This window comes from Thamnophis elegans, chromosome 9 (assembly GCF_009769535.1).
Source record: "Thamnophis elegans isolate rThaEle1 chromosome 9, rThaEle1.pri, whole genome shotgun sequence".
Lineage (NCBI taxonomy): Eukaryota > Metazoa > Chordata > Lepidosauria > Squamata > Colubridae > Thamnophis > Thamnophis elegans.
In genome coordinates, this window is record NC_045549.1 from 42,206,743 (window position 1) to 42,219,056 (window position 12,314).

The following is a 12,314-nucleotide window of genomic DNA, read 5'->3' on the forward strand; positions in this document are numbered from 1 at the left end:
TATTTTTCTAGCAGCGCCTACCGCCGATTCTGTAACTGCCCAGCGTCGCGCTTCCTCGCCTCGGTGCGGATGTGTTGATCGGAAGGGGGACGAAGAAGTCCTGCTCCTCGCCTTATGATCGCTGACGGACCGTTATCTTCAGATGGCGGACGCCCTCCTGCGTCTTCCGATCCTCAGCTCAGCCCCAGCACGAGGCGGTGAGAAGGCGCGGCGGTAGCAGCGGAGCCTCGTTTCTGCCTTTCGAGTTGCTTGGGCTTTCTCGGTCCCCGCTCGGACTCTTGTTCGGTTTCCCTGTCGGATTCGCTGCGCTTCGGGAAGGTCGGGAAGCGGCCGGGAGGAAACCTTTGCAGCTTTTCCCGCGGCTGGCTGGCTGCTCGCTCGCCGGCAGCGCCTTCTGCTCCTCTTTTGCCCCCAGCGGCTACCAGCAACTGAGCGGAGGGGCGGCCGCCGGTGCCTACCGAGCGGAAGCTAAAGCGCCGCGGCGGCATGTCAGACACGAGCAAAAGAATTAAGGAGCGGGGAAGCGTGACCTTCACCCAGCAGCAGCAGGACGACGGGGAGGAAGAGGAGGAAGGCACCTCGGACGAAGAGCCCCCATTACCGCCGCCCTCACAGCAACCCCGAGCACGTCGAGGGTGGAGGGGGGTCAATGGCGGGCTGGAGCCTCCCCAGCACCAGGCGGTGAAAACCCAGGGAGAAACCTACGGCTGCCACTCGCCCTTGCCAGTGGTGGGCAATGTGTAAGCTTTGAAAGTCTGCCTGGGCTAAGGGGTAGGAGAGCGCCTCTTTTCAGAGGGAGGGAGATCCCATAGCGGGCTATGGGTCCCCCTTTGTCGCATCGGACAGCGGTCGCCCTCTGTCCGCCAAAGCCAGTCGTGGCAGCTACCGGGAGTTTGGGGCAGTTATGGAGCGACTTTCGCAAAGGAGGGCGCAGATCAGGTTTTAAAGGGGGAGAATAAATATTCAAGGGGGACAGCTCCTGGTGCGGTTGATAGGAGAAGAAATGTTTAGGAGGTTTTTTTTGGGTGGGGGTTGAATCCCTAAATCGCGATTTCTTGGTTTTTAGGCAATCCAGTAATAGGGAATTGATAACGCTTTTTATTGTGGGATTGGCGATCTTTTTTTTTTTTTTGGTAGTCTCCTAATTTAATTCTGGCGCCCCGAAGTTTAACTCTTGTCTTTCCTGCACAGACGGACTGAACTTGCCTATTTTAACAATGCTCAGTTTTCCCTGTTAGACTAAAGAGCCTTGCATATTTTTTACAGTTGTAAACCCCACCTCCCTAGAATGACTGGTTTTTTTTTAAGATGAGGTGGTAACAAAAGAAAGCTATGCACAATATAATTTATCCCCCTCCCTCAAATATGTGTGGCTGAGAAACTTTGAGGGACTTTCAAAGTTTAGGTCCTAAATTCTCAATGTCTTGATGCTGGCATCCCATATCTTGCAAGGAAGGGGGGAAATCAGTAACAATGGAAATAACAGGTAGGTCTGTTATCAATAAATCTCAGTATATCTGATTGCCCCGTTTTCAGTCATGAGGTGGCTAACAAAGTAGCCAACAAGAAATGATGAAATATAAGTTTTGAAAATATAAACTGTAGGATATAAATGTTTAAAATTAAAAGAGGTGGGAGTTGACGAAGAAGTGTAATTTAGCACCACACTCACACATTCCAGATTTTGAATGTCAGGCTGGACTAAGCAGGTATTGCAACAAGGATGAGTACTGTCCCTTTACAGTTTCTGGATAAAAGGTAGTATAATTCAATAGTGAGATCACTCAAACACTTCTTTTCACTTGTCATATATCACCATAGTTTTTAAAATCATGGATCATAATTGGATAGTATCAAATTAAGCCATGAAACTACCATAATGGGCTTTAAATAAGCCACTAAGACCAACCCAATGAACTCCATCATTGTATCAGGATATATCCAATATACATCTTTATGAAAATAATAGAAAAGGCAGTCGAGAAATCAAGCATGGAAGATACAGATCTTAGAAAAGAATCATGAAGTTGGATGGGGCCATTTGGCTATGGATCTTCTTTTGCAATTTCTTATAAGAGACAGTGTTACTGGCTTAGATATACCCTGTCAGAGTATTTCCTGGGTATGCCAGTCAAATGACATTGGGAAATTTAACATTGTCAATTTTCTGGGTTTAGGGCAAAAGACGTTGGAGGGACCACAGGAAACGTAATGGAAAACAGTTTTACTTGGGTTCATTGTAAAATCTACAAATAATAAGAGAAGGTCATTACACATTAAAAAATAGGTGCCCCAATAACATTAAGATTTCAAGAATAGAACAGTGAAGAATGATCCTAAAGAACTCTATGAGCGAAATGATGCCTAAACTGATAAGATCTTTTCTGAAAATACTTCAGTTTGAAATGGAAGATTAGCAAGAGGACTTACAATGGGATGGAAAATGTATGTATGTTTGTTTGTATGTATGTATGTATGTATGTATGTATATATGTACACACATATATGTGTGTTTGAAAAATTTAATTGATTATTTATTTTTATTCAACCTTTATTTAAGAGTAACTCAAGGTGGCAAACATTCCTAATACTCCTCTCTCCTATTTTCCCCACAACAACAACCCTGTTAGGTGAGGGACGGAGAGAGTATAACTAGTCCAAGCAGGTTTTTCTGCCTAAGGCGGGACTAGAACTCAGACTCCTGGTTTCCAGGCCAGCACCATAACCATTACACCACACTGGCTCTCCATATAAAATAATTGTAAAAATATATAAGAAGTGTCCAAGTGAGAAGGAGTCATAAAACTTTTCTCCAAATTTTCTATAATTTATGGAATTGTGAGACATTAATTCAGTTCTAATATTCTGCTGAATACATTTAATTGACAATGAGAACATTTAATAGGAACAGATGAGTCAGGGGTGTTTTTCTCAAGCCACTAGAATAGCTGCCAAGAAAGAAGCTCCAGTTACTGTGTCAGTTCAGGCTTTTGAATTGATATAATCATTTTGCTATGCTTCTGGTTACAAAGTAAATTACCTTTCCTTCAACTTGCCTTGTATGGCAAGAAAAATTAATCAGCAGTGATGAAATGAATTACAGTAAAATGCTGTACCGTTTGTAATTAGAAATATTTTAACAACAGTGTGTGTATGTGTACGTGTGTGGGGGTGTCCTCAACTTACAACAATTCATTTAGTAACCGTTCAAGTTAAAGTGGCACTAAAAAAAGTGACCTATGACCGTTTTTCACACTTATGACAGCTGCAGCATCTTCACAGTCATGTGATCAAAACTCAGATGCTTGGCAACTGGTTCATATTTATAATGATTGCAGTGTCCTGAGATCATGTAATCTCCTTTTGCATTGTGCTGGGATCATGCAATCATCTTTTTAACAACCACGAGATTAACTTAACAACTGCAAGGATTCAATTAACAACTGTGGCAAGAACAGTTGTAATATGGAGCAAAACTCACTTTAAGAAATGTCTTACTTAACAATAGAAATGTTGGGCTCAATTGTGGTTGTAAGTTGAGGATTACTTAATATTACATATATGTGTGTGTTTATGTATATGTGTATGATGAATATGTGTACATATACAGTATCTCTTCTATCGGTCTATCAATCTAATTTTTGAATTGATATTGTCAAATTAAGGAGAAGTAAAGAATCTTGTCAGTACTTCAGTTTTACTATTGTATATCAATTGCACTAATATCCTTTTGGGACAAACAGCATTCATCCCAGCCACATCCTATGAGTGAAACATCCTTAGGTTGTCATAATATACCATTTTGGAAATATTACCTTTTTGTGAAGCTAACACAATTCCACTAAAGGTGCAAGGTTTGGAAAATATGTAATACTTTGCCATTCATTATGAAGATAAGGCATGTTGAAGGTGAGATTGGAGGCCTATTTTGAGAGTGCTTGAAAGTGAGGGCATTATCGTCCCCAATCACAATTATTTCTCTCTCAAAGCATTTGTCCTATTTATTAGCTGTCATTTTTGTCTTCCTTTCATATTCACCTTGCCACTTTTGATACCAACTCTTGTTCAGGTTCCAAAAAGTTTTGCTGTTTGGAAAAAAAATAGCGGGGGAGGGGGGGTTGTTCCATTTTACACTGCTTTGAAGAGTAAGTTTTAACATCTGCACCTTTCTCAAACTTTTGTAGCTTATTTGCCCCTTTCCCTGTTTGTCAGTTTCATTACTTCCTTTCCCTGAACCAGGAGAATGACTGTCCAGGGTTTAGTCATTTTTGGCTAATTCTACTGACCCCAGCTAATTATCTCAATCCCAGCAGAGTGTATCTCTGTCTTTCTGGGGCTACGTCTCTTATATTGTCTTTCTGTATCTTTGTTTCTTTCGCATTATTTTAAACTGAGAACTGCCCAAATGTGGAGGAAATGCAGACAGAACAGTCTTGAGAATGCCAGTGATGCCCTGAAATCAGATCCATTCCTTTCTTCACTGACTTCATTAGTAGATGCTTTCCTTGCTGGAGAACAGCAGCAAAGCTACATGAGAAAAAGCAGACGTTGCCATGCTCACAAATCAGGATGACAGCAATGAACAGGGGCTGGGGACAGCTGCAATCGAAGCACCAGCCTCAAGTGATAGCCTCAAATTTCCAAAATGAAATTGATTAAAAAAAACATTCACACATAAATGTGTAGAAAGACAGAATAGATAAAATCTTGTATGAGATTCTGGTATTTGTACATGAAAAGTTGTAATATTTAAGGTGACATGGGTGGGAAGGAGTTTCTAGATTACTTCACAGTTGTGCCCGTGATTAAATTTTAAAAAGTTGACTTGTGATCTATTTTTTTCTATATCATCATTTTAAAAAGCATTTAAGGAGTCATTTTTCCAGAACATGATAGCAGTTCAAATAGAAATAATGTACCTTTGTCAGATGACAAAAGCTATAGTTCCTAGCCAGCATAACTAATGATTAGCTGGTATTTCTGAATCTTCATTCTCATATGAGGAGGTGTTTGATATATATGAGGTTTAGTGTTTTAGTTTAAATGACTCTTGTGTGGCAAGACAGTCAGATTTCTGTTGCTATTCATATTTGGTAGACTTACTTCTAGAGATAATGGTTTACTTTAGTGTAAACCAGTGTAATGTAGACTCGATACAGGGAGTCCTTAACTTACAATCACAACTGAGCCCAATTTTTTTGTTGCTAAGTGACACATTTGGTAAGTGACTTTTGTCCCATTTTACGACCTTGCCACAGTTGTTAAGTGAATCATTGCAGTTGTTAAGTTAGTAACATGGTTGTTAAGTGAATCTGGCTTCCCCATTGACTTTGCTTGTTAGAAGGTCACAAAAGGATCACATGACCCAGGGCACTGCAGCCATCATAAATATGATCCAGTTTTCAAGCATCCTGATTTTGATCACATGAGCTTGAGGATGCTGCAACAGTTGTAAATGTGAAAAACAATCATAAGTCATTTTTCAGTACTCTTATAACTTTCAATGGTCACTAAATGAACTGTTGTAAATCAGGGACTACCTGTAATTTGTCACTGTAGAGAGGTTTCATGCTTTATGGGTAACAGTATGAGCTGACAGACACTCTTTGTCATTTGCCAAAGTGATTGCAGTTACGCAAAGCAATTACTTCTAAGATATAGTGAAGTTGTGTGCTGCATTCTATCCTCTGAAGCATTATCCCCAGCTATGGGAACCTAATAAATCAGATCAACTAGGTCAGTTGCTCTTCTGAGATCTTGCACCCATATTGGTGTTTGGCTTTTCTGTAACGCTGTGTTTTTTATGTGAAGAGATGCTATAACTATTTCTTCTATGACGGTATTAGAAAAGGAATATGCATAGCCCATTTAAAAATTAGGTATTATTGCTGTGATCTGGAATAGTATAGCACTCTAAAGTACAACTGTCAATTGGAAGTTGCAGATTAAAATCTTGATCAGCTGTGGGGTCATAGATAAACTATTCTAATCTAACTCCATATACAGTAGTTATAGTCTAAGAGAAAAGCAATTGTTTAAAACTTAGTGCAGCTGGCATGTGAATTGCTTTAAATGTTCTGAACCATGATAGGTACTGAACAATGACAGGTACTATCATTATTATAGTTTTAAAAAGTAATTAGGGAAATGAATGATTATAGTTTACATACTGTATATGTATTTGTGTGTGCCTCAGAAATCTCAGCTAATTAATAAAAATCATTATGAAATTATTTGATTGTGATATAATTTATATGTGAAGAAGAACTAATAGTCAATATTGTTTCAAGTATAATCAAGTCCTACTGACATGTCCATATAGTTTTCTTGCTGACAATACAAAAATAATTGTACATTGTCATCCTTTTTTCTTCCCTTCATCCTCTGGTCTTTAATCTTGAGGAATCCTGGTGAATTCCCATCCAAATACTAACTTCAGGCTTGTATTTTGTATTTCAGTTTCTTGAAGGCTTTTTACTGAAATGCATTTTCTGAAATCTGTCTCATCTGATAAGTTCTGCTCTAACAATAGATGTGATAGTATCCTTCCTTCTCAATCTATATAATAGGATGTGCTGAACTATGTCAGAGAGATTGGGATTCTGGCTGAGTACCAGTTAGAAGTTGTTTCATAATCCAATGTGTACCGTTGTAAAAATTATGTACTCCAACCCTCAGGAATATTCCTGTATGTCCTCAGGAATAATTTAGAGTCAAACATTTAGTAGATTTTTATAAGTTATATTTACCATTTTGCATTACTGTATGAATGATCCCTTAAAGAATAAGCAGGTCTGTTTCTTACAAATGTTTTCTTCCAGAACTGCATTTTAGAGGCATTCTCTTTCCATACAAAGCCACATGCCCCTCCTTACTGGCAGTTTGCACAACTTAAAACCCTTTCATGATCATTGCATTCTTCCTCCTCAGCATATTCCCAAATGATGAAAAGCAAGTTTTTCATTTGAAATGTAATAATAATAATTCCAAAATAATGACATGAGGAAATTAATGCTGCACTTTTGCAGCCCGTTGGATAATAGGCTTTTCTTGGAAATATTCTTTTTCATATTTGTATGCCCCCCCCCAAAAAAAAAGCCTGGCTCTGGGCAGCATTCTTGTTTTATCTCTTGCCTCTCTGTACCTGTACATAGCTTTAATTTTTTATCTTTGAATTAAACAGCATTTACAATAAATTTTGACTTCCCTTTTTCATAAAAGTTTAGATTTGTTAATGGAAATTCCTCTATCTTGCTGTTTGCCATGAGTTGTTTATAACTGCTATTTTTTCATACTTCTCTTCTCTCCTCTTCCTGCTTCAGTTGTACAGTAAAAGGCTTTTGAATGTGCATTTGCTGCTCTGTTACAATGGAGCTATTACGTCCAGGATTTTTCATTTGAATTTTTTTACCATTCATCATGTTGGCTTAATCTATTGTATTAAAACAGCAATTGTGATCTATAAATACATAGTTTAGACCTGATCATGATGTGTAAACAAGATGTGTTACATTAGTATATTAGGCTAAGTAACTTCACATATTTTTCCATTTTTTTTATTCAAGGGATAAAATACAAACTCACAGAAAATAACCAAGAACAGAACAAAACTAAACAGGACAAAATTGTTTGGGGGAGGGGGCATGATTTTGTTCCTTGATTTGGCAGATATGCCATCTTAGCAAAACGTTTCAGAATCCAATCCTTAAACCTAAATCATAGTTTGCCGGTTGCCTGAAGAAATATCATCTGTTACTGAGATGGATTAGAACTAGTGAAATGCCAAGCCTTCCTTGAAAGGTAGGGAAACCAAGTTTCTTAAGCGTTTTGAAGCAAATATCATTTAAAGGTCTATTTAACTCCAAGTGATCTTTTGCATATTGGGGAGGTAAGTAGACTAAAAACAATTCAGCCTTTTATTTCCTATCAATTCTGCCACAAAGCGATGGTTTAACCCCCCACCCACCACACACACCAATAGCGCGGAGGCGGAGGAAAATGAGAGCAGAGAATCGAGCTGTTCATTTTTCCGCAACCTGGAGGGACAGAGGAAACGAGGCGAGGCGGCCTCAGGTGACAGCCTTTTGGAGGTGTCGCTTCTCGGGTCGAGCCCAGGTGTGTCTGTAACAAAGCTCATGGTAACGGACTTCCTGGGGGCGTGGCCTGTTGCCGAGGAGGGCTCCACCGAGCTCCTCAGAGATCTGGTCTGTATATCTAAATAAGATCATAGATAGCACTCCTTTTTGGCTAAGAAAGGGGCAGGGAGTAGCTCTGCAGGCTAGGGTCTATTCGTAAGCCACAGCCTTTTTCTTTTTTTGGCTGTGGATAGAGATTAGATCCAGCCGGAGCGGAGCTTTTATCTCCAGCCAGTTCTTCTCAGCTGCCTTTTTTTTTGGCAGCCCCAGACAGGCTAGCCCCCCCCAGGACAAAACAAAGTTTTTTTCAAGCTAGAATTGATACGGGCGGGTCCCACCCCTGTGAGATTTATGTTTTATTACTATCTTAAATACCAGCACCATTTGTCTTAGAGACTTCTTTGTCTAAATGGATTTCAAAATGGCGATTTCTCTCCGTGGATGATTGATGGTGGATATACTTAGCCGGTTTTACCTTCCTGCAGACCGCTCCTTAACAAGATAAACTTCTTCTTTGGAAACAGAGGGGAGCAAAGCGCTGCTTACTTGTTTAATTTATTATGGCACCCAGGTCAAAGAAGCGCCTTGCTACAAATGTGTCTAAAGAATTTAAAGAATTTTTACTGGAACCACAGCCTTTGTCTCCTATGCCTTCTACTGGAGAACTTTTAACACAGGAATATTTCTTTAAAATGTTTAATGATTTTAAACAAGAAATTAAGGAATTTGTATTGGAACTATATGATGATTTAAAGTCTAAAGTTAATCAAATGAAGGCGAATACGTTTGCAGCCGTGTCTGCCCTGTCAGATTATTCTGCTGAAATAGAGAACAAATTGGAAAGTTTGGAGAAGGCTAATTTTAATTTGACTACCAATATTCAAATTTTACAACAAAAAATTAGAGACACTGAACAACAGCTTATGATGATAAATTTTAATAGGAAGGCATTTGCAATAAGAGTCAGAGGATTCCGTGAAAAGGAGCAAGAGAATCTGAAACAGACCTTTGCTGAAGCCTTCAGCCATGCGGTGGGAAGCCCGGGACTTAATTTTGATTGGCAGATTCGGAAAATCTATCGCCAGAACTCATTGATAGCGGAACAGCGACAGCTCCCGAGGGACATAATTATACATTTCTCTACAAAAGAATCTAGAAACGCGATTGTGCAAAAGTTTCATAACAACAGTCTCGAGTTGATGACCAGGACCTGACTGTCTTCAAAGATATACCTTTCCAGATGTTGAAAGCAAGAAGGGACTACACTTTTTTAACTAAAGAGCTTAGGAGTCAACAGATTCGATACAGATGGGAGGCCCTGCCGGCATCACGGTTACATTTGAGAATCAAAGATTTCGTCTTAACTCTGTTTCGGAGGCTCAGATTTCTACTGTAGGACTTTGAAGGCGGGACTTCCTGACTCACTTGGAAGAGAGGAGAGACAAGCGGAAGGAGAAGGCAAGCGGCAGGCCGCGTGGCTGCAAGATGGAGGGGGTAGCCTTTCCTCCCTCGGAGAAGCAGAAAAACGGAGATCGAGAATTTAGACATTTCAAAATATTCGCCAAAGTTAAGGACTGAATGGGGGTTTGAGACCTCTCTCGGTAGAAAAAGCGGACTAATTCTTATCAGAAGGGAAAGCTGGATGAAACTACTTTGAGCTAGATTTTAAATTAACGTTAGCATAAATTTGATAGTGGTAAACATTAGACAAGCAAGGGATGAGGGTAAAATATGTGGAATGATTTACGTTGTTTAAAGCTTATTAGAACAGAAAGCGGTTGGGATTATCTTAAGATAGGTGTAAAAGAATGCGGAATGATTTATGTTGAAACTTTGTTAGGGGACTATTTTAAAACAGAAGGTTAACTGACTCTTGCTGAAATTATTTGAATATGTGGAATGATCCATGCTATTTAACTTTTATTAGAAGGGAAAGTTGGTTGAAATTGCTTTGAGTTAGATTTTAAACAAATGTTAGCATAAATTTGATAGTGGTAAATATCAGACAAGTAAGGGATGAGGGTAAAATGCATGTGGAATGAACTACGTTATTTAAATCCTATTAGAAGAGAAAGTCGGTTGGAATTATCTTAAGATAGAAGTTGATTTCTGTGTAAAGTAATTTGATCTACGCTGCTTAACTTTACTAAGAAGGGGAAGCTTGGCTAGATTATTTTGAATTACTGTTTGAAAAGGAGGTTAAGAAAGATCATTTACGCTGTTTAAATTTTACTAGAAGGGAATGCTTGATTACTCTTCTGCAAAGTAATTTGAATATGTGGCATGAACCACGTTGTTTAAATTTATCGGAAGGGATCATAAGGTTTAGGAAGAGGAACGGGAGAGTCTACAGAAGGTTGGGGTAAATAGCAAAGAAGTAAGAGACGAGAATAAAATATAGATAGAATGATTTATACTATTTAAGCATAGATAAAGATGGGGGGCTGAGATCAACACAAAGAGTGGTTCTTTTTTTTTCTTTTTTTCTTTTCTCTTTTCTTTTCTCTCTTCTTTTTTCTGTTTTCTTTCTTTTGACATATTACTTTATTTTTAATCCATAGTATACAAGATATTTTAGACAGAAGGTAGTGCCAGGTGTGGGCCCTGGGAAGTCGGGAGGATTAGGGATGGGGATTTGTGGGGGGGGGGTGGGGGGGTGTTAACATAGTCTTAATAAGAACAAGAATGTATTTATATACGGTGGTTTTTTTTTTTTTCCCCTTGGTTCATTTACTTTATCAGATCAAACAAACACTCGAATAAAGGCATCACCAAGGAGGGAGGTAGAGGGAAAGAAGAGGGAGGAGTAAGGAAGGAGTAAGGGGAATGTAAGGAGGGTGTGTGGGGAGTAAGGGGAGAAGGAAGGCTTGAGGGGAAAGGGAAGTAGGAGGGGAGTGTTAGAGGGAGAAAGGAAAGTTGGGGGGGTAGATGGGGGTATGGAGGATGGAAGGGTTAGGTGGGGTTGCGAATGATGAGTTGTGTTCCTTTTTTGTTCGTTTATCTCCTTTTTTTTTTTTCTTATAGTAAATACCCTGTATATAAGTGATTGCAAATGGAATGTGAAAAATGAATAAAATATATTTAAAAAAAAAAAAAAAAAAAAAAAGCTCATGGTACCGTGGTTGCCACCGCAGTGCCAACTGCTTGGTAACCAGGTCCTGCCCCTTTAAGCCGCCGGAGGGTGGGACAGAGGCGAAGAAATCCTTTCCACTCCAACCTCCGGCCGGTTCCTCTGGCACTCCGCGGGTGCTGAATCCCGGAGCAGTTGCCCTTTCCTTTTCCTCCTTTCGCGTGCTCACTCCCCATCCCATGCAGGCGGTGGAGGGGAAGGAGTCTTGGTGGCAGCAGCAGCAGCAGCAGCGGCGGGGCGGCTGGACGCAAATCGGGCAGCCGGCTCTGGCTCTTCCTTCCCCAAGCATGTCCCGTTGCTGCTGGCGCCGGTTTTGGTGAATCCGGCTGGGCGGCGGGGCTCTTGCCATCGTGCTGCTGCTGCCGCCAGCACCACCACCACCGAGAGTTCGCCGTTCCAAGCCGCGCTCATGAGTATGGCATTCAATACCATCATTCAGGTCCTGCTGAATGTCCAGCCGGAAGGCATGCCGGCACTTTAAAGTGCATGCCGGCTTCACGGAATGGCGGCCGAGCCAGAATGCACTTTAAAGTGCCGGCATGCCTCCGGGCCGCCATTCAGCGAAACATGTCCTGGTTTGTGGCCGGGAGGCATGCACTTTAAAGTGTCAGCATGCCGCCCGGCCACAAACCAGGACATGTTTCACTGAATGGCGGCTGAGGCGGCATGGCTTTAAAAAATAAAAAAATGAAAAATAAAAATAAATGTGTCAGCCCGCGCCAGCAGAGGCGGGTAAAACACACACACATACACACACACACACAATAAAAACAAATTACAATTACTTACATTACAAATAATTTTGAATTCCTCCCCTCTGCCCCCTCCCTCTGACCCACATACCTTCCAGCTGCGTCAAAAATGCAAGATTTGGTCTAGCCAGGGCCAGGCAGGCTAGGATAGTTGCTGCTAGAGTCACCACGTGGATGACTCTGCTTAAATGTTTTTAAAAAGCCTCTAAACAAAGTGCCCTCTGCAGGAGGAGGTGAGAGAATCACGTGCCTCATTTGCATAAGGAATTTTTCGCTTTTTAACCCTTGCTTAACTCT

At 40.5% G+C, this 12,314-nt stretch overlaps 1 protein-coding gene across 1 annotated transcript in view; it reads left to right on the forward strand.

The window, feature by feature from the left end:
* The first annotated feature begins 486 nt into the window (after nt 1-486).
* The window catches only part of TRPC3 (transient receptor potential cation channel subfamily C member 3), a 54,516-nt gene continuing 42,688 nt past the window's right edge, over nt 487-12,314 (forward strand). Inside the window, 1 exon segment of the mRNA XM_032224271.1 lies at nt 487-740. Within this exon segment, the coding sequence (XP_032080162.1) occupies nt 487-740 (254 nt within the window).